A 24377-nucleotide genomic window follows, 5' to 3' on the forward strand; every position below is an offset into this window, starting at 1 on the left:
ACTGATATTAAAACCTATTGCGTCTGGCAGAACATTTTTATTAATAGCTATTAATTTATGGAAGACTTGTTATATGTTTCATTTTATTTTATTTACATGTGTAAGGTGAATAGATGTGACAAACTTTTGAGATGTATTCTCTAAGTAAAAAGACTTTTTACCGTACAAAATTTGTACTAAAAATGTATCTTACTGAACTGTAATAGATCCTGTTCAAAATTTAAAACATGAAAATAATGAATATACTATTGAAACAAATAGTATCACATCAACGCCCCTAAATGTCTTTAAATTTTCAATCTAGTATTTAACATACATAGCTCAAAACATTAAAAGTAATGATAAATAATTGCAATTAATGTTCAAACTACATAGGAATTTGATTTCCTGTCCAGCCACCCTGATCAATAACTGGGGAGGCACACTCGAATTTACATTTGATTTTCTCATAAATTACTAATCATCACAGTGCTAAAACACTGCTTAAACTTTCTCCCTCTATGTACGAGATGTTATATTTCTCCATGTCCATATTACCAGAGAGTTTTAGATGGTCTATGTTGAGACCAATGAGTCACAGTCACTTTCAAATATTTTTAGTCAAAATTAGAAATGGGTTTGAAAGTGTAAAAGTTAAAAGGTTCTCTAGAAATCCTTACTAAGTAGGGACTTCCCTGCTGAATGTAATAAAATCACACAATCTATTAATGCGTTTGTCACAGTTGCATTTGTATTTAATCCAAAATTAATATTCAATCTTCAACAACGTTTTTGAGAACAATGTTTAGAAAGAAGCTATAAATGCTGTTCATTTTGTTTATCGGGTGTATTACAAATAATGAAATTTTATAAAAAATGTTCTAACGGGTTAAAACATTAGGATTTCTCCTCAAAACAAGTAAAAAATAAAAAAATATACAAAATGTTTGTTAAATATAAAATACAGAAAGTTATTAAAAAAAATCCATGTAGCAGAATTCTATCAATTAGTCCATTCATTTGTCAAGCCAATTAAAATTGTAGTCACTGCTCCAAATATAATAAAACAAATTTCAATTTATAATTTTCTTCAATCGAATTGCATTAACTGTTATGGAGATTCTTTTACTTCAAACTCAAGTCTACCCTGTTTTACTCTATACCTGTATGTTGAGGCATTTATATACTTTACCTTACAACATAAAAACTGCAATGAGTAATATAACATTTTTAATTGTAATTTTAAATATTCCCTAACATACTGGTGGTTTGTATTAGACTCTTAATGGTGTGTGTTTTTTTAATATAAGTATTTTATTTTTATTAATATATTTTTGGACAATTTCTGTGGAGGGGTAGATAGTTTTGGATAGTTGGTACCATAACTTTGGATTTATGTGAGCATAAAAGTTCTCAGGAATGTGCAAAATAGAGATTTTCAAATTAAATTCTGGTCAAGTTTAAATAGCTCTAGGTTCATTGTGTGGTACAGGTCTTGAATACTGAAAAAGCATTCACTATAGACATAGACAGCTTTGATGAGTCCAAAGGATGTGTGGATAAACAACAACTATAGCAATCCCAAGAATCAAAATTGTTATGTTTACATAATTACATACTTCACACACACCACATCACAATCTACATTTTAAAGCATTCTACATTGATGTATTCCTATCAGAGTAATTCACTTGAACAGCAGTACATCAGTGGAAACGTTGCTCACACTCTTCTTAGTTTTCTTGCAAATATAAGTTAGTCATTGCATATGTGAGTTGGAGGATATGTTTTTACTTCAACATTTTCCTTAGAAGCAAAATTCAATACCTCTGTCTTATTATAAGGAGCAGATTCTTCAGTCAGTTTTGCACTTACAGCTTCATGATTTCGGCCACTGTTAGCTTTTTAAATACATATGCACACTTCCGTTTTAGATGCAGCATATTTTTACGATTAAAACAATATTGTGCAGCATTACACAACTTCGTTGTACTTGAGAAAATGAATTGAGATTTAGAGAGTTATTCTGAAACGTGATTGGTCTACCAGTGTCATTTAGGAAAATTCATTAAGTTGGTAGAAAAGATGTTCTTGTAGCCAGCACTTCAGACGTTGTCCAAACTTCAGGTTGGTCTTCTTCAGCTCCTTTGGAATGGCATTCCATAGCTCAACTCCTGCGTAGGTCGGTTTCCTATCTGTGGCTGCCAGTCTATGTACAGGAAGTTGGTAGCTAGAAGCATGTCTGGTGTTGTAGCCGTGATTTTGGGCACCGGTTCTTGATGCTTAAGGTGACTTGAGATGGAGAAAGGTGACTGCTTCCAGGATGTAAAGATTTACTACAGTGAGTATTTTAAAGTCTGTGAAGGCTTGATGACAGGAGCCTTTAGGCTAGAGGCTTCTTAGAACTCTGATTGCTCTTTTTTGGTGGATGAAGAGCTGCTGCAAGTTGCCTGCTGTAGTGTCCCCTATGCCGCAGGGGATCTCTGAAATCTGTGTTGCTAAGATGTAAGCAGTTTGTTGGTTGACAAGTGTTGTAGGAATCTACCCAAAATAAGTTTTCCATAACTTTATTACAAGTTGGTATCAGTGATATCGGTCGGTAGTTAACTGGTTGGTTAATGTTTCCTTGTTTGAATTTCGGATAAACTTTAGATATTTTTAAAGCAGATGGAAATGTTCCAGAAGTGAAAGATTTGTTTATGACATTAACAAGAGAGCCTACTATTTCTTCTTTACATATTTTCAACATTTTTGTAGAGGCACTATCAAATCCATCTGACGTTTTGTTTTTAACGACAGATTAGTTTATCTACCTCTGTTTAGGATGTAGGTTGTAGTATTAAAGTTTGAATATTCGGATTTGCGTTTAGTAGTATTTTTTGACCACTTGCTTAGTTTTGATATATTTTAGTATTTTTGTATTTATGTTTATAAAAATATTGTTGAAATGTGTACGAGTTCTCTCTGTGTATCTAATATATGGGCAGGGACTTATCCTCTTTTGGCTTCCTCTCTGAATTGATGATTTGCTATATTGCCTTTGATTTTTTATTTGCCACTGTTATCCCATCAATGTTTTCTTGGCGTCTCAGATGTTTCAGCCGAAGGTCTTATTCTTTTTTTTTAATTGATCTGCATTAGTTTTGTCGATCTCACTTCCAGTTATATTGTGTAAGTCTTGACCTTCAATGTACTGTCTCCTCAACTGCATTGCTATGGGTTCAGTTAGAATTGTCTTATTTCTTTTTGCTTTCGTTCTCATTTTTGTTACAGTGCATGTCACATCTATTGCATTAGAAAGAATACTGCCAAAACTGTTTAAGACTCTTCTGCATTGGTTGAGCTCTAGACTACTGTTCAGTCTTGCTGTTGAAGGAGAGGTTTAACTTTAGCAAGTTTCTTGTACTCATGTTTCTGCGTACAGCAGATGGTGATGGGGTAAGTGTTTGTCCAAGTTGATGGTACATAGCTGTCCTGTGTGGTCTGAGATTGCTGTGTTTAGAATCTTAACATGGAGCTGTTCTAGTTGCAGGTTAGTGCATACACAGTCTATGGTTGTTCTGGAGGTTGGTGTGATTCTACTGTATGGGAGGTTCAATCTCTGGATGTTGTAGCTAATCAGGATTTCTATCAGTAGAGTATAGTTATACTTTTTTGCCATACTATAAATATTGATATCACTCATGATTACTACTGGCTTGTTAGTTGGAAAACCTTCCAACGCTTCAGATACAACATCAAGACCTGCCTCTAAGTTTCCTTTAGTCCTGTAAACCCCAACTAGGTAGAGAGTGGACTTGCTGAGATAAATTTTAGTAGTTGCTACTTCACATACCATTTCCATAGTGTATTCGGAAGTATATAATTTTTTTTCAATTTTGACATTTCAATGCATCCTTTGTAAATATAAGCAACTCCTCCCTTCTGTTGAGGTTTTCTGCAATATTCTGCTGTCAGTGAATACCCTATTAGTCTTGTGTTTGACAATGTCTCTTGTCTGTCCGTGTTATGTCACAATTACTAGGTCAGGTTTCAAGATGTTGAGGTAGGTGTTCAGGCACTTGATTTTATTGGCAATTCTGTCTATGTTTTGATGTAGGATAATAAGGGATCTATGTTTTATCTTCTCAGGCACATGGCTATGTTGTATAGTGTTGTTTAGAAATTGATTCCTGGTTTTTTCTGATGCTCTAAAAAAGAAACATGATTTTGCTCTTTGGGAGGAATATCGGACTGGTGAACATCTGCTTGTACCTTGATTTGTTGACCACGTGTAAGTGGAGATGGTAGATGCATGAGAGGCTGAGCATAGGTGGTGAACATGGGTTCAGTATTTAGCTGTTGAAAGAGTTGTTATGTTCAATATAAAAATGTATTTGATTAGTGTAAAATTCTTCTAGACTCCAATCCTCAGCTTTTTTTAGCATTCATTGGAGGTCCTTGCATTAATTTTTCCCTGATTTCAGTTAAGTTAGCAAGTTGTTACCCTGGGTTATTTGATTTATTAGTAGCTTTTACAACTTGCAGAGAGACACTGAACTTATTTCTCTTTGCCTTCTTCACTGTATCAGAATGGAAAGAGTGCTTATTACTTTTACGGGTTTGTTTTTTGTCCCTGAAGGTGTGATCAGTTTTTTATTGCAGGTTTGTCTAGTTCCTAATGTCAAGAGAGAGTTTAATTCTGTTCAAGTTGTCAATTTATGACTCAGTTTTTGAATACAGGTTTGAATGTCTTCTGAAGTCATAGTTTGGCCTAGTACTGTCATTGGCGTGGCCAGATTGTTGTTTTTTTGTTGCAACCTGTCGGATTGTCTGATTTCTGAAGTCAGTGATGAGCTTTGTTCTACTTAAGGTGTAGTCATTGAATGGTTCGAATTTTTGACCGCAGGTTTTACTGACTCCTGGGTAGTAGTTTGGTTTGGTTCAGTCATAGGTATGGCGAAGGTGTTGCTTTATCTTTGATTATTTTGTCTTAGCAATGAACTCTTTGTGATCTACTTTTGTTTTAATTTTAGACATTCCCAACAGGAGAGCAACGTGATTACTCTCAATTACTGGGGTAACTTCCTCTGGGGAAGAAGTCTGTGAGTCAGAGTCTTAAAAAGTTATGGCCAGCATTTCATAGCTTTTAATTTTTTTTCAGCCGTGACATACCTTTCTCGAGTTCTCTTATTCTCATTTCATAGTCATCTACAAGTTGATCTAATTTTAAATCATTCTCCTCATAGATTCTCTGAGCTTCTAGCCATAGGTGCTTCTCTTTATTATGTTGGGCTTTGAGGTCTGCATTTAATTGTAATACATTTTCTATCTTACTCATGTATTTACTTTTGTCAACATCTATTTCTTCCAATTTCCCCTCCATACAAATTAGTTGGGTTTTAGTTTCAATGCCTCCATCTTCAAATGCTCATTCTCCACCATCAATGCTAATCCAATTTTGGCGGCCATTTGTAGTTCATCTTCTCGGCTGTTGGGGTTGTCTAGAATATTATTTTCAATAATACACTTTTCAAATTCCTGAATTTTATTTAAACTATTAATTGCTATATGGTCAACTATATCTTGGTTAGGTAGGTATGTTTGTTTGATTTATTGCTCTAAGGTTTTTGATTAATTATGGTTGGTGACATATTGCAGTTCACTGATTTGGTATTTGTCTCTGTAGTGGGTAAACTTCGTTTGTAATTAATGTGTTAAGTGTGACAAGTATCAATAACAATCTATGTAGTTTAGTTTGTTGTATTTCCTTACAAGTTTGAAGCAAGTGGTTGATAGTGAAAATCAGTACCTATGAACTGATATGGAAGTAGCATTATACCAGTACAAATTACATGTAACTGAAATATCTGAGATATTACTAATTCTAAATGCAGAAGACACCGGTAATTCAGTGATACAAATAATCATACAGCTTTTCTTATTCTATACTGTTAAGTTAATTAGTAATATAAACTTAACCAGTTCAATCTTCTCCACACTATCTTTAACATAAAAATTAAAAATAAATCTAGATTTTCAATTTAACTAACACTGTTCATTTTTTTATATTGCAACTGCTAACATTTCTAAGACTAAGATACTTATGTAACTAAATGATGGTTATTATTGAAATCATTTATTGTTTCAGCAAAACCTGTTTGTTTTCAGTTGTTGTGCTCGCAACACTAGCGTTTACAGATGCGGACTTATGTTTTCCTAGTGAGTAAGCTATTCACTCCGCTAGCATTTGCTAACAAGTCGGATCTTTCAAGGTTTTCCATTCTTTACTCATTGTGAAAATATCATAAAAGTTCCACAATCTAAAAAAGAACACACTTTCTTTGAAGGAATAGTGACTGGCATTCAAATTGATTTCAAAACATTTCTTTTTAATAAAACTTATACATTAGTAATGTATTAGTCTCCATCCCTAGTACCTTGATGCTTCAGCTCTGGCATTTGAGACTACCTGGCCTCCTCAGACATTTTAGCTCCTTGTACCTCTGGTTTTGTAACTCTCAAGTTTCCTAGTATCCTAGTGCACCGTCCGAATATCCTGACACAAGATTACATGATAAGTCTCTTCAAACGTTTTAGCTCCTTGTACCTTTGGTTTTGTAACTCTCAAGCTTCCTAGTATCCTAGTGCACCGTCCGAATATCCTGACACAAGATTACATGATAAGTCTCTTCAAACGTTTTAGCTCCTTGTACCTTTGGTTTTGTAACTCAAGCTTCCTAGTATCCTAGTGCACCGTCCGAATATCCTGACACAAGATTACATGATAAGTCTCTTCAAACGTTTTAGCTCCTTGTACCTTTGGTTTTGTAACTCTCAAGCTTCCTAGTATCCTAGTGCACCGTCCGAATATCCTGACACAAGATTACATGATAAGTCTCTTCAAACGTTTTAGCTCCTTGTACCTTTGGTTTTGTAACTCTCAAGCTTCCTAGTATCCTAGTGCACCGTCCGAATATCCTGACACAAGATTACATGATAAGTCTCTTCAAACGTTTTAGCTCCTTGTACCTCTGGTTTTGTAAATCTCAAGTTTCCTAGTATCCTAGTGCACCGTCCGAATATCCTGACACAAGATTACATGATAAGTCTCTTCAAACGTTTTAGCTCCTTGTACCTCTGGTTTTGTAACTCTCAAGTTTCCTAGAATCCTAGTACACTGTCTGAATATCCTGACACAAGATTACATGATAGGTCTCTTCAAACTTGTTAGCTCCTTGTACCTCTGGTTTCCTAACCCTCATGTTCACTAGCCATTGTTACCTGATTTTTATTGGGTACTCGTGTCTCTAAAAGTTTACAATTATTATATTAATTTCTTGAAATAAACACTCTATTTATTTAAATCAACTATCACTGAAATCGTTACTTTGTATAGCCTTAAAACTCGTCATTTTACACATTCTTTCGTGTCTCTCTGCTTAAAATAAATCAATTTTGTGTATACGAGGTGTTCACAAAAGGGTGTCACAAACTTCTGTGGATAATAGTATTCATCATTTCAAACAAAAGATGTCCTATAAATATAGGTAAAAAAATATATTGTTTAGCCGCTAGTCACCATTTTGTATTTTTATAAAAAAATTAATATCTCTAGAACTATTTAAGCTAAAGAAACCAAATTTGGCTCATAGGTTTGAATAGATAAGAGGATAATTAAAAAAATTGTGTTATTTTCTTTAATATTAACTGTATAATGCTTATACACAGTGTTCAGAAATAAGTGTCACAAAATCCTTTAGCTGACAGTACTCATGATTCCAACAAAAAATGTCTTGTAAACATAGGTCGGGAAATGTTGTTTAGCCCCTAGCAGCCATTTTGTATTTTAACCCCTTTTCACAGTAACACATTCACTAGTGCCTACCATGTCATATATCCCTTTTGAATAATTTTTGTTGAGGTTGTTGAAAATGTTGTATTGAGGAAATATGCCAAGTATCCCTATGAAAACGTCTAACTGGCCATTTAAACATGCAGAAATGGCATGATAAAATTTCATCTGGTTAAAAAATGTTCACCTCAGAGCAAAAGAATGGAAAATTGGGGAAGTTTCGAGTGAAGCGGCTAGCTTGGCGATATGTGTGGTTGCTAATATCTAATGCTAATATGTATGTCATGTGCCCTATCTAACCTGTGAGTCACCTGTCATCCTTGTTGGGTATTTGCAGTGATTCTTCTCGCAGCAGTGCAATCGTCATATGCTGAGTGTCAAAGTAAGTTCATCCAAACTGCACCTTTGCGAAGTCAGGGATTTTTAACTTATTGTATCTCAGGTTGAGTGTGCACACGATTTCTTAGCTTAAATATTCTGAAAGTAATGAGAAAATAATAATTTTATTTGTGAAGAACTGTAAACAAGTCAGGCTTAAACCATTAGAATAAAATGTTGAATGTAGATGATGTGGAGTAGTATTACGAGATCATTGTTACTATAAATATATATCAACATTATAGTCTATGCAGAAAATTATCTATAATAATAAATAAAAAGAACTGACAGACATTGGGGTCAAAGACCTTTAGCAAGAATGTTAAGAATTTTTGCACTCATGGAAAATGTATCCACACAAAATTACTAGTACACCTTACTTTCTTTTATTAAAGCCTTAAATATGTTTTCAGAGTATTATGATAAAAGGTTCTTTCCATCAACAATGTCATAAAAATTCTCATAAAACCGATGTCTACTTAAAATATTTGGTTTGTTTACAATAAATTTACAATCTTTAAGATTAGAAATAGGGACACACCCATATGTTAGGAGCATGACATTATTTAATAAATACAGTATTTTATTTTAATTCCTAAAAAAATATAAAATATGACAAAGAAGAGCCACCAAATAATCTTTTTAATTGTGTTTTAATGTTTACATTATTAAAACAATTTCATTATATTATTAAATTGTCATAAAAATAACTGTTCAAAATATTTGATAGTGTAGAACAAACTATACCATTCTTATGCATGTTTTATCTATTCAACATTATATTTATAATATTCAGTCTACTCCAAAAGCAAACCCACAACGAATGCTTTATTTTCATACAGACAACAACGAGCACATTTCTAGCAGTCGTCCATCAACTCTTGTTTTATCTCTTGTAAAAGGTTCTTAATTCAAATACTGTTCAATAATAAGTTTTAGGAACATTTTATATTCATAAATTTATATTCATTCAATCCAATTGTGGAGCTGTAACATTTTACTAAATTTGACAATATTATATGCAAGTATTTATATGAGTTTATTTGAGACAAAAATATCAAAACATAGTGTTTTATTTACAATATTAGAGTAATGTTAGACTTGTTCAAGCAGAACAGCTCAAATGTACATTTTCTGCTAATTGATTATCCCTTTCACAACAAATCATATAATGTAATATTTAGATTTTCAATTGTTTGAGTAAAAATGATTTAGTGTAGTTTTGATAAAAGTTTTAAAGAGACAAATCAGTCAAATAGTGTAATTAATAATCTAAACAAAAACAAATTAAAAATACAAGACATTTAATGTATTTAAAAATTACATTAAATACGTAATGACAAAAGTAAAAAGCAATTTGTATTGTCCATGCATATATTTTATCGGATTCTTTATAGATAATGGATAATTGAAGGGATAGTAGGATTACTATGAGTATTTACCATTGTTAAATGTTACAATAAAAGAACCACAACATTTTGAAAACTGGAATCTTTCCTGTACTTCAGGTATCAAACATAAGCCAAACACGAGTTTCAGTGAAAGAGTAAACAATGCATCACATTGTGATGAACACACCAAATTCAAAGTCAACAAAACAATGTACCTTAACCCAGCATTATGTTAGGTGTAACACAAACGAAGTATCACAATACAACACAGATGTATCACTGAAATACGTGATATACGTACCTCAGCAGCCTCAATGAGAACACTCCTTTGGTATTGGTGTGTCCATCCCCATGTGATGAATGTTGTGTGCTGAAACATTTTGATGTTTTGATATTTGACTCCTGAAGAGGACAGATTATAATTGATCATGTATTGTTTAACTTGGGTATGCATTTGGAATCGAATTAACTTCTTATCCACAATGTTTTATAAAAATTGAAAACACTGTTTCTGTGATTTTATTTTGTATCAAAATTTGTATAATTAATGTAACAAGACCATATGTTTATTGGCTGAGCTTTAGATAAGCCTATAACTCGAGAGGCTGGGACAAATTTCATTCCGGTCTTTCTGTATGTCTGCCTATCTATCTGTCTGTCCGCACGATATCTTGAAAAAAAAAAAAAAAAATACCTACAGACTTGAATTAATAGGGCTGAAAGTCAGGGAATGTTACTATTTGATAGGAAAATCAGCAGACTTCCCTTGAAAACTATCTTTTAAGGTCCACTGACTGAAAGGACACATAAAAGTACACATATTTTACACATAGTTAGAACTTTTTGATTGCACTGCAATCTTTCTCAACCAGTAGAGAACATTGTAGTTACCTATTTACTTTGGGTTGCAGAGTTAATGTGGGAAGCAGTGTTACCAATTCACTTTTTACAAACACTTTTATCACTTTATAAATGTTGACACTGTATTGAGTAATTAATTTAAAACAAATACTCCAATAACATACTTTTTTATTATTTTTGTGAGTCCTTTCGTACTCAATGACCACATCATCAGACCCACATAACTGAATAAAAGTGGTTACAATAATAATATAAACAATTTTGTACTAAATAAAAACATATTTTATTTAAAATACAAAGAGATGATGTTCTATGTCAGGACAGTATGTCTATGTATATATGAATGTATATAATATATATATATATATATATATATATATATATAAAGTTAATATTTAGTTAGATCAAATAAAGTAACAGTGAATTTTGAAAAGGCCCAGGTTCATTATTTACTAGATTATGTATTTATTTAGTAAACTACTGTAATAAATGAATAACTAATTCCAATAAGAACAGAGCTTTTAGAACTGTATTGAGTACTATATTAAATATCCATGAAAACTGTTAGTCTGCTGAGGGGAGTGGGGGGAGGCACTTATCTCAGGTTCAGGTTTATTACCCATTGTTATGTGGGAACATCTACGAACAAGGATGAGTTGGCACAGACAAGATGTCAAAGTAGGCTACAAAGACAAACCAGTTCCTAAACATGCTACAAGCCACAACATCACAGACTTCAATAACTGTTTTAAATCCACAATAGTAAAATGTTTACCAAAAGACGTAATCCCTCACAGTTAAGAAGATGGACACTAGCACACCGATGGATAACAAAATCAAGAACTCCGCCAAACCTAAACCTGAGATACAGGCCCGTGCGCATGGGGGGGGGGGGTTTTGGGGGTTCAAACCCCCCCCTTGAAGATTGGGATATATCATATTGTTTCCATATATCAGTTTAATTGTGCTCTATTGCGCTGTCAGTTTACGCGCAAAATCAAAAATTCTCTCGATGCTCTTGATGTCTGCAATGAGGATGCTTTTCCTAATATCCATAAAATCTTGAGGGTAATGGCTGTACTACCAGTAACAACTTCGACAAACGAACGCTCTTTCTCAACATTACGCAGGTTGAAAAATTATTTGCGTTCTACCATGAGTGAAAATCGATTGAACGGATTGGCATCACTGAACATTCATCGAGACATTGAAGTAGATGTGAACTCAGTATTAGATGAATTTTTTTCTGTACCTCGACGCATCAACTTATTGAAAGAGTAGATCACATATGTTTTTATTTGAAAAAGTTTTTACTTTGTTTAAAGAATGAGTTACAAATGTATTAAAAGTATGTAGTTTTACAATTTTATATTAAACTCATTTTCCATACGTATTAATTTTTAATCTATTATTTATTTAAGTTTCTTCTTTTTTATTTCATAAAATAAGTATAGAACCCCCCCCCTAAATAAAATTCTGCGCACGGCCCTGCTGAGATATAGTACTCAATACAGTCTCAACAGTTACACAGTGGTGAAAGTGTCTATAAATCGTGAATTGGCATCAGTGCTTCCCAAATTAATTCTGCAACCCAAAGTGAACAGACAACTAGAATGTCCTCTACTGGTTGAGAAAGACTGCAGTACAATTGAAAATATCTAACTATGTATATGTGTACTTTTATATGTTCTTTCAGTCAGTGGACCTTAGCAGATAGTTTTCAAGGCAAGTCTGCTGATCTCCCTATGACCTTTAGACTTGAAAGTTTGCATGAAGCTTCATTTTTATATGAACAATACTGAGTTTGATAACGGTGCATGTCACTTCATGGGATTTGACTGAACGTTTGCGAATATTTTTACATTGGTATTATGGGTAACCATGACGGCAACAAGACAATAGCATGTAAATAAATTGCCTAAAAATAAATGAGATTTAAATGTGTGACTTTTTTATTCGTAGAGTAAAACAAAAAAATAATAGAGTGGAAAATCAATGATAAAAGTCAGTGGCAAGATTTTATTTCAGCACACTTTTGCGTTACAGTACCCTCGCTAGATCACCGGACCTTTTCTTATTTGAACATTACTATGATACCTAAAAACTTAATGAACAAAAATTTTAATCCACTTGAGGCAAAATACCTCAAGAAAGATTTTGTCCGCAGACTTTGCATGAAACTTCATTTTCATTTCTACATGGACAAGAATGTATTCTATGATGGTGCATGTCCAACCATGGGGTTTGGCCGGACGTAACTTTTGTATCAGTTTCTTTTCTGTATGATTGTCTGTCTGTATATCTGCCCGCAAGATATCTTAATGATTAAATGAGGTATAGAATAGAAATTTGGCATGCAACCTCAGTGAAGCCTGTTAAGTGACATGTGGTGTGGTTTACTCTTACCTTGTTATTAAAATTACTAAGCATACTCAGGAACATTGTTATCTAAAGTTTTGTTGAATTAATTTTGATACTATATAGTTAATTAAACTACAAAACATCTAGTAAACAGAAGAACAATTTCAGCTATGTATTAGCTAAGGGTAGTTGTTTTATAATTATTTTGAATAAGAACTGTTCATTGAAACAAAAGTAGGACATTTTTGGGCAAATGTGTGGCTTTGTTCAATGGTTGAACTTCTCTATTTTGGTAAGTAGAGTAAAAGCTGCGCTGCTTTCGGCTAGCTGTCGGTACCGGTAACTCTTTCCCTGAGTAGTAACAGTGCTATCTGGTAAGTAAACTCATTCTGTCCAGTAAATAAATGTTCTTAAAACAGTAGTGGTTGCTAACATATCTTGGTAAGTTACAATATAACAAGTCGTTTAATAACAATAAAACCAATACTAACAATATTAACAGTTTTACTTTATAAATGTCATTTATTTTTTAGTATTTATTTCCAGTCATGGTGTTATAAAATTTTATATTACTTTCGCACCAGTTGGTGTGTACATTCTATAACATGTAATTATTAGAGTAATGTTCAGTTTTAAGTCCATTCCTTGTGAGAAAATAGTAACAAGTTTAATCAGTCTATACTTCATGGTATTGTTCCATACCAAATCAGATCCGTTTTGATTCAATTATAAACTTGTAATGCTTTGATCTGTACCAGCTCAGCTCTGTACTGACTCAGTTCTGTACTGGCTCTGGTTGAATTTTACTAAACCAGATCAGGTCTGTACTACAGTGGTGTAGCCAGGGAGGTAAAGATACATCCTCCCCAAAATTGGTGAAGGAAAAACTATTTTAAAGTAAAAAGTCAATATGTCACAAAAAATCAGCTTAAAAGTCTGTTATATACTACGGCTCTATAATAATCATTAATAGGTAACTATTTCATTAGTTAATGGATAGAGCATAACCTTCAATCAACCAGCCATATCAGTCAGGCCAAAATGTAAAAAAAGTCAATGATAAAATCGCTGCAGTTTTTATTTCACTGTGGGTGGACCACCACAAAACTGTCACCAACAAGGTAGACCCTACTTTTGTCGGTTATGGGTTCTCACTGCACCCCAATCCTCTTATGTTTCATCATGGAGAATCTGGGTGAGATCCAAAAATGACTTACAATTGCCAAAGAAGACAACGGAAGTGAGAATGGTTTACAACTTTATAATTTATGTTTTATGGATTAGTGATTGAAGAAGGTTTCTCTTATTATTTATCACCCAAGAAAAAAATGTTAGCAGTTTATTTTGGACATATAAAATTAAATCAATGGTGAGCGATTTAACTATATAAAAAATCACCAGGACATCAAGAAGTCATTGGCCAGAACTACATTTCAAGCATTACAACGGGCTATAGGACTTTGTGTTTAATAGAGGTCAATTTAATAACATTACTGCAGGTAAAATTTTATTGCTGTGCTGCCATCTTCATATTGAACCATGGCAATCGTACAAAAGTTTGGGAAGCCAGATATTTATTTGACAATGACCTTTAACACAAACTAGCCATTAGTCATTTCATGTCTTACTGGAAACAAATTCCCAGCAGATCGTCCTGACTTTGTTTCTAAGCTCTTCAAGGTAAACCTATTACAGTAAAAAGACACACATTAAAAATTATATTTTTGGTGTGGTTTTTGGCTATATGTGTGTCAGCCTACCACATTGCCATGTGTCAGCCAATCTTGATCAGGGATTAAAGTTTCTAGAACAGGCTTAAATTGATCAGTTGTGTCTAGTAAAACAAGATGTATTACTTTACATTTAAAAATACAAAATATTCCTTTTAAAAAGTTGTTTTGATCTATTTCAGTGTTTCTAAGAAACATTTTTAACTAGTAAGTTATGAATACAAATATTTAAAATTTTGATACATTTGTCAATTTTCTTTCAAATCTGTGCCTGCACCATTTATTTAAGCAAGACAATGTTACTAAAGTATAATCGTTGTAAAATTGCACTTCTAAGCATATTTTTTTCTTTATCGGCAGACAGCCCTTTTTTAAACCTGTTTGATATTATAAACCCTGCCCCCATGAACATTTTGTCTGGCTACGCCACTGCTCAACTATGTCAAATCAGTTCTGGTTCAGTGTGTACCAGTTCAGGCTTGGTAGATCATGTCTGCTTATACTGGTTCAGATCTACAGCAGCTCAGGCCTGTATTGGCTAAGTTCTGTACTGGTTCAAGTTTGTAACAGCTTAGTTTTTTTCTGGTTTAGGTCAATACTGATTAAAATCCGTAGTATCTCAGATCTGTACCAGTTCAGGTCTGTAGCTCAGGTTTGTCCCTCAGGTCTATATTGGCTCAAATCCAAACTGACTCAGGTCAGTATTATCTCAGATGTGTACCAACTCAGATCTGTATCAGCTCATGCTTGTTCTGGCACAGGTCTGTACTGACTCATTGTGTCAACTCAGGTTCATTTGGTACTAACATATAAATTATGTATCATTTTAATTACCAATTTTTTTTGTAAAAAATAGTTTAATGATGGCAATACCGAAACAAAGAAGTTTACTTAGTTGTTATTTTCCATCTTAATATTTAGTTGCATTATATCTATAATGGATATGTTTACGATGTTACAACTATTGCACGGTAACTGTTATAACTATTTCGATATTGATGTTATAATCTAGTTGTAATGAGACCTGGTTCACTCATGTGTTGTAACACTTAAGTAGTATTTTCACTTGGAGTGTTGTTTCCTTATATCTATTTGGTTTCTGTTTTAATGTGTAGAATGCTTCTGGTATATTTTAAAACTTTACAATATTTAAGTTGTCTCAGTTAAATTTTAGTCAGCACCACTTGGAGCAAGGTAAGAGCTTTGTATTTTTTTTATCCATTAACGTGTACATCTTTCAACGGACATAGTATGGTTTTTGTTCTTTCACCAAGTTGCAGCACTTCATGTATTAGGTATTATTCAGAGCTGAATTTGTATATATTCTTATACTATTAAATGATTTAACTTTGTGCAACTTAAGGAATTTTATGAAAAGAATTTGAAAAACCTAAATAATTCAACTACTCAGTCAGCAGTTCTTTTATTAATAAAACTATTTATTTTTTTTATATAGTGAATCAATCAAAGATGAAGTTTTTATATTATGTCCAGGGTTGTATTGAGTTTTGGCAAGTCCCACCATTGCACCATCCATTGACATGGTCTTCAAATATACATGTGGCAAGGCCCCGGTCTGAGTACAAGCCTGGTTATGTCCAATAACAGACAATGTTATTGAGTAATCGCTTGTCTATTAAAATAATTGCCTTAAAGGTATAATAAAAAGCCCACAAAAATAATCGCTGTAAAAGGCTTAATCTTACTTATTAAGAATATTAACTTGAATTTTATTTCTTTAAATAGTTATTTGAATAAGGTCCTTGATATAACATCCATAGTCACAATATGCCCAATCAAAACACTAACTGGTACGCTTAACTCTTTTAACAATATACTAATAATTTAGTGTAACTTTTGTTCACCAAGTTATTTTGAAAATTGTCTCATTCAGTGTACTGTGTTATCAGTTTTTCCTGTTTTGAATAGAAGTATTTAATAATTTTATAAATATATAATGTTTGCTATATTTTTTGTTTATCTCAATAACGTATAATATATGTCTCTTTCCGTTTTATAATGTCTAAAGTTTATTGTCATGATGCCACTAAAACTGCATTCTGACTTAATGAGAAAATTGAAATCAATGAAAATTAGTTATAAAACACTATACTTTACTTGAATATTATTATAAAGTAGGTAGTTAGTTTTGTAGTTGAATGATTGGTTATCTTAATAGCGAATTATTAATGAAATTGAACTATGTCACTGTTTATTTGTAACGGACAGCTTTCTAGCTGATTACTTACAGTCATGAGACTTTTCCATCCAAAACTAAATTAAAGAGTGAATCATTCTGTAAAGTGCTCACACTTAAAGTAAACAAATTGGTATAGAGAATGTGTTTGCATTTTCTCTGATAACCAGTCAAGGTTACAGTGACCTAAGAAGAACCGACTGGAGAGAATACATTTTACTGTATCATTACTCTATAAAATGTCTAAAGACAACTAACACTATGAAGCTTTTCAACTGTTTTAACGTTTTCACTAAGTCGCTATGTTTTTACGCTCATACATGTTGCCTGAAAAACAAAATACAGGTTGACTAAAAGTCTACACAATGGATTCAGAAAAGGAAACCTAGAAAGTGGTTTTATATCATTGGGGATTCATTTTTAGTGTATTATAAAATGTGAGATATTGTCTCCTGAAAGGAGGTTCATTCTACTAAACATTTTCAAATTGCAACCCACATTTGAGATTTGTTGTATAAATAATACAAAAGATAAATTTGGCTAAAATCAGAGGATTTTTAATCAATTATTAGCTAACCTATTCAAGATCAAATGTTATATTAAATTCATTAAAAAAATACATAATTCATATTTAATTAAAATTCAGATAAACTGTGTACGATATTTAGAATTTGAAAATAATATTTGTATTCTTAACAGAGATCTGAACACTTCAAACCTTGCAGTTTTCTGGTGATATTTTGATTCTTGGTAAAGAAAAAATCTGTCCAAATTTCAAACCGAATTTTGTTTAAAAAATGCTGTTAAGAAATTTGCAAATATAGTTTACCTTTAACTGGATATTTAACATTAAGGATAAGAGTTTTAAATGATAGATATAAAGTTAAAATGTTGTCTTCAATTATCTCAAAAAACAAATTAAGATAAACATAAAATGTCCACCAAATAATCCTTGTTTTTACGCTCTTTCAAAATGTGTAACTACAAAAAGAGGTACATTTTAAAATGTTTTTTTATGAGTACCTACCCACTTTTGTCTGGTAAGTTCCAACTCTTTCTCGATATGCCAAAAAAGATCTCATTGACGTAAAAAATTGTATGAATTTTTTCTGAAACCATTCCGAAATTATCAGGTTAAGTTGAACTTTCTAATCGCCTAATCACACTGTACAGTAGTTAATTTGCTGGAAACGTTTCTAAAATATGTCCTCAATTACGTAGTTTTTGTTTGGTTGTTTTTTTTACAGAGTAAAGCGTTGCAAATATACTTTAGTACCTATATTAGAGATTGTATTCTAGAGTCAGGTTGTTTTTTTAAAAATTTTTTTATATTTAGAATCTATAAACCAAGTATTACGCTAATGTAGTTCGAGAATTGATACATCGTTTTCTATACTGTATGTTTTGAAACTTTTAACTCATACGAGTAGACACAGAAGAGTAGCAATTGTTATGATATGGCCACTACCAAACCTTTCACACTGTAACAATGTTTGGGATTAAATAATAATAATTGAAAAATTAAAAGCTAAATTGCAGCCTTATCAGACTGAAATTTAATATAACGCGTTCGAATGATGAACACAAGTTAGTTACTTGATTGCAGTGATGTATTTTATAATCCCAAATGCTAATAAATCTCAGGAGGTGTTACATATGTTACAAATGTCCTATTACTCATATTATAAAGTGTTTTGCTTAATCTCATTCTTCTCAAAATAATAAACTAAACTGTATTCTATCTCCGCTTGGATTGGTATACATTATCATCCATGACAAGTTAATCTACCAACTTGTACAAAAAAAATTAGGCACAAAAATAAATGTATTTATGGGAGTCTTTGGGATAAAATGTACATTAGACTGAAACAACATCCATCACACCATTTTTAACTCTATTAATCCTAAAATCACTTTTTGACACAACTTTGTGGTAAATTTCATTGCATTATATGAAATGATCTATTTAGTATAAAGTATTCCAAATATATGTGGACATCTTTGTGTTCAGGGCTGTCCAAACAATAGTGGAATCTCCCTGTCCTCTGAACAAGTGAAGAGCCATTGATGGTACAAAAAGTATTATATTATGCCATATCTTTATGTGCAGTGGCTCTCTTTTATAAGTTACATTATTACAAAGTTACTGATCCTGGTTTTAGGACACTAAGAACATTTTTAACACCTTGTATATTTTATTGGTATCACGAAGTGTACCACCAATGTCCTTAATAGGAATAGGATATGAAACAACACCATCCTCTCCATGTTGCAAACAAATTGGACTGTTGGTGGCCACTGTTGAGTAACAAGTTTGAGTAGAATTGTACTTTCTAATTTTTGAAACATCCATTCATTTACTCACTCATCCTCGGCAATTGCAATGTGCTGATTGCAAGTTGAGGAAGCGATATCGGCAAATTGAATAAATCGTTGACGAGGTAAACCTTAAAATAGCATTTTGAAATATCACCATATAAGTTTAGTCAAAGAATAAGAGAATGTCATGGCTGGTAGCATGACTATCACTGTTTCCAGCTCACACTCCTCCGTTCATACATTGTTAACACAGTTAAAATCCTCAAATATTTCGGCCTTGCTCAGCCGAATGGAAAGCCATATTCAGTGATCAGATTGTGTGGACTGGAACACTTAGATGTTAGTAATCAAAAGAATATTCTGTATCTTTAATACATAGTATCGTATTTACAAAAATAACCTATATAATAGTTTAGCATGTTATTATATAATACACAATTCTAATTGTTTGATCAAACAACTTGTAGTAGAGTACAACAGAGAATAAAAAAAAGCTATAGTATTTTATAACATAAAAGTATTTACTTAAAATTTAATAACTTATCTGAATCAGTGATATCGTAAATGCAGACATATTATAGTCTTAAATTTTAGCATCATATAGTAATGATTATAATGTGTGATTTTGAAAGTTTTTAAATATTTAGTAGAGTTATAAGTTTAAAAATGTCTTTTATGTGTATTTCTTAAAACCGATTTAAATCATATTCTAAATATATCTGAAATTTTGAAATTGAAATTATAAATAGAATTGGTGAAAACAGTTGAAATAAACAGGATTAGGATTAGTAAACTTAATGTAGTCACATAAACTAGATACAAAAACAAAATTACTGTTTCAATTGTATTTGTTAACCAACTCAATATCTTCAAATGGCAATCACTTTTACATCTAACATAGTTGAAAACACACGTAAGTCTCTTTTTATATCAAAAGAGTTCACCATTTTTTATTTTGCATTTAAGGGTTAGCCTTTTACAAAGAATTGTGTCTGATGTTTAAAATCAAATTAATGAATATTAAATATGTGCAAGTTGTTTTAGTTAATAAATTATTTAAAATTGTGATAATTAAACCTTTTCAGAATAGCCCAGAATTTAGCTTTGATCTTTTTTACCTTTAAAACAAAAGAAATGGTGACACTCTCCTTTCTGTATCAAAATGTTTTTTTATTTTTTTCCCAACTATAATAGAGGTTACACATTAAAAAATTCAATTGGAAGACGAATAAAAATATGTTATTGTTTTCATGCCCTTTAACTGTATTTACTCGACAGATATTGCAAGTTGAAAACATCGTGTATAGGAGACAAATTATGGAGGTTTGCCATAATTTTGAACACATTGAAAGCTAGTAATTATAGTGATTTAAATATATCGAGACAGTATCACTACTCAAGTTATTATATTAATTCATATAAAATCATTTTAATTTTTTTAATTTGATACATTTTTCTAATGGTAATAAATACAAGTACTTAGAGGTAAATCTCTGACAGCCCAACCACAAAACATTAAAGAAATGTTTTGTCTCATTTAATTCCTCTGAAATATTAGGATTTTGTACTCTTCTACAATAAAATAAAAAGACAACAATTATGTCATCAGAGATATATTTCTTGCTGGGAACTAATATTTTTTTGCATGATAGCACGCTCAATCTACTGCTACGAATGCGACAGCTGGAAGGATCCTCGGTGCAAGGATCCATTCAACTACACGGCACTACCACGAGACCAACCGCCTCTCATGACCTGCAATGGTTGCTGTGTTAAGATGGTTCGCAACTCTAGATCACGTTAGTATTGTTTTATCATCTTTGTTTCTTTTTAGGGTAACTTGATTCTCAATTTTATTTTTTCGATCTATTGATAATATTTTCCATAAGTGACATTTCCATGAAGGTATTTCTAAGAACAATACAATAAGTGCCTTAACACCTTCACTGCTGGTCTATACTGAGAGTTCTTGTCCTGTGTCTGGAGGCTACGTCGTACCAAATGACATCTGTTTGCACAAACAAGGTCGTTGTTGTTGCAGTACTTAAGGGCTATGTTGACGCCAATGTAAGCATTAATTTCTAACAGATCCAAGCATTTATTTACAGAGAGAAGAACTCCATCATCTGCATACATTCTTGCATGACTGAACTGGTTAATGAAACCTGGAAGGTCATTTGTAAATAATGCAAATCAAACCGGCCCCAGAACAGATCCCTGAGGTACACCCCTTGTCACTGGTAGGAGGTCAGAACTCGTCATCCCTCTATCAGGCTGTTTTATTTCAACCAGTTAGTTGACTTCGTCCAATCAAGTAACTATTGATCCATTTTAATACTGTGCCTTAAATACCAAGAGACTTCAGTTGGCTAATATAAGGTAATGGCAGTGACAATTGAAGGCTTTGCTAGAGTCTATGAAGATGTTTGAGGTGATGTTGCCCTCCTCCAAGTTGTCTAGGATATATTCCACCAATCCAACAATTGCTGTAGTGGTTGATTTTCCCTTTCTAAAATCATGCTGGCTCTCTCTTAATAAATTATTTGTTTCTAGATATTTCAAGGATGAAACCAGCACTAGTTTCTTGATGATTTTAGAAATGGATGACAACAAGAAATTGGCCTGTAATTGTTTAGGTCGTCTTTTTTATCCTTTTTATGGAGAGGAGTAACTTTGGAAATTTTAATATTTTATGGGAATTTGCCTTTTTAGAGTGAAGTACAGGGTTCGGCAAAAAAACCTCCCCGGTTTGAACAAGCCACTGCGTGAGTTGTAGTGGGGGTAGAGATGTGGAGGGGGTATTGTTCCGTAACGGCTTACGTGCCATTTTCAGTGTTCGCCATGGCTTAGCTCGGCGAGCATCGGGCGTTTGTTGTGGAGGAGTTTATTAAAAATGGCGGTTCTGTGATTTGTACTCAACGAGCGTTTCGGATTCGATTCGAACTTGGCCGACGTGATAGTGTTCCTGATGCGAAAACAATTAGACTGTGGGTGTAAAACTTTAGTCAAACAGGGTCAGCACTAAAAAGAAAACCAACTGGCCGACCTCGTACTGCAATAACACCGGAGAATGTGGCACGAGTGAGAACATCCATCCAACAGTCTCCAAAGCGTTCGGCGGTTAAACATGCAGCTGCCCTGGGATTGTCAGAAAGGAGTGTAAGGAGAATTCTGCATAAGGAACTTCATCTGCATCCCTACAAAATAATGGTTGCCCAAAAGTTGTTTGAAAAAGATTATGAAACTCGCAGGGCTGCTTGTGTTGACATTTTGCAAAACATCCCCCCAGATGCTGTCTTCATTTCTTCTGATGAAGCCCACTTCCACTTGTGTGGAACTGTTAACAAACAGAATTTCCGCTACTGGGCTACAGAAAATCCTAAGGAACTCCACCAACAACCACTACACAGCCCAAAAGTCACAGTTTAGTGCGCCTTTGTGAAATTTGGTGTGTGGGGACCGTACTTTTTTGAAGAAGATGGACAAACAGTAACGGTCAATGCCAATCGCTATTGTCACATGATAGAGACATTTTTCCGACCCAAGATCAACCAGTTTGTTTTAGACCATGAGGAAGAAGTTTGGTTCCAACAGGACGGAGCCACAGCTCACACTGCTCGGTGGTCCATGGAAATGTTAAGAGAGTTGTTCCCTGGACGTCTTGTTTCTTTAAGAGGAGACATTTCCTGCCCCCCAAGGTCACCCGACTTATCACCTTGTGATTTCTTTCTGTGGGGCTACCTAAAGGCTGAAGTGTACAAATATCGTCCCAGAACTCTTCAAGAACTAAAAGATGCCATTAGGCAGGAAGTGGCAGCCATTCCAAGGGAAGTTACACGAAGAACTATGGAAAACTTCAGGGAAAGACTTCGTGAATGTCTTAACAATGGGGGACATCATTTATTGGACATAATTTTCTAAACCAAGTAAAGTGTACTAAGTGATGTAAAATGGCATCATATAGGCTATTCACAAATATAAGTAATTGTTCTGTATGTTTCTTATTCTTTTTGCAAATGCCTATTGAAATCAGGGAGGTTTTTTTGCCGGACCATGTATTTGCAATGTGCAAATGGGGTATAACATTTAACTATAAAATATAGTTATATTTAAAGCTAACTAAGGATAATTGTTTATATTGCATGGATGTGTTTATATATGTCTTATATTTTAGTATTTAAACATGTTTTTATTTATTGACTTGGCTACTGGCTGTAAAGTGACTTTGTCGATGAGTGCAAAAACTTAATATGACAATACATATTATTATTAGTATTATTTAGAAGGAATCCCATCTAGACCAGTTGAGGCTTTGGCTTTAATAGAAACTATTAATTATTTTTTATCTTTATATGTAGACCAAGGAAAAGAATCCAGAATCATCATGATATTTCAAAATGGCGGCATTTAAAAGTTTTCAAACAACTGTTTTAACTTCCTAAAAACTGTTAATCCTATGTAAATACTGGAAGAATAATTATTTATTGCAAATTTAATTAAAAAACTAACAATACCAAATATGTTTTAATCGGTTGAGAAATAAAATAATTAGCATGCGCTGCTGAAATAGGACGTCACAATGAGCAGTGTTTTTAACTTCAAATTTAAGTATAAATTTTAAGTAACAGTAAAATGTTTTATGCATATGCATGTTCCATTTTATTAAAAAACAGCTGTTTTACCAATAAATAAAAAAATTGGACTTGGTTCCATAAATTAAGTAAGAAAGCATAAACACTAACTAACTAGAATAAATATAATTATTTTATTTCTAAACCAATTAAAACAAATCTTAAATAGGTACTATTGTTGTGGAAATAATTGATAATTATTTCCATTAAGTAAATTATTTCCATAGTCCCTATTTGCTATTTATATATGTAATCAGATGTTTATTACTTAACTTTTGTGTGCATTTAAACTTTTTGATGATAATGGAAACAGGATTTTTCCTCCATTATCATTTGCATGTTTGGTATCTTGACAACAATACAGGTTACACTACAGTAAAACACCTGTCTTACAGTGTTATAGACATGATGTCAAATATTACAAACTACAAATCGTTATGTTGTGTTGCAACCAACACTATAACACTTTGTCAGCTTTGCTATTTGTAGTGAAAACTATTGTGGCAGAACTCAGAACAAAAACTTAAACAATGTTAAAAAGGTTTGATCTAAACACCTCTCTCGATATTGGACTCATTTTCTTCTCTTAGTATCCCCTACACAGGGGCACATAGAAACCATGGTTTAAATTTAGTTTTGATGAGATCCCTTGTACATAATTTCATATATATATATATATATATATATATATATATA

General features: G+C 32.8%; 1 protein-coding gene across 8 annotated transcripts in view; it reads left to right on the forward strand.

Moving 5' to 3' along the window:
- Window positions 1–24377, forward strand: part of LOC124368782 (protein quiver) — a 45815-nt gene that overhangs the window by 16144 nt on the left and 5294 nt on the right. For 4 of the 8 annotated variants that reach the window (XM_046826142.1, XM_046826143.1, XM_046826147.1 and 1 more), the window contains 2 exons: window positions 6130–6180; window positions 20703–20849. In XM_046826142.1, the coding sequence (XP_046682098.1) occupies window positions 6130–6180; window positions 20703–20849 (198 nt within the window). Of the gene's footprint in view, window positions 1–3901; window positions 6181–8150; window positions 8196–20702; window positions 20850–24377 lie in introns of those variants that run through there. The other 4 variants (XM_046826146.1, XM_046826145.1, XM_046826141.1 and 1 more) reach the window with 3 other exon arrangements.

The sequence above is a fragment of the Homalodisca vitripennis genome, chromosome X (assembly GCF_021130785.1).
Source record: "Homalodisca vitripennis isolate AUS2020 chromosome X, UT_GWSS_2.1, whole genome shotgun sequence".
In the NCBI taxonomy this organism is placed as follows: Eukaryota; Metazoa; Arthropoda; class Insecta; order Hemiptera; family Cicadellidae; genus Homalodisca; species Homalodisca vitripennis.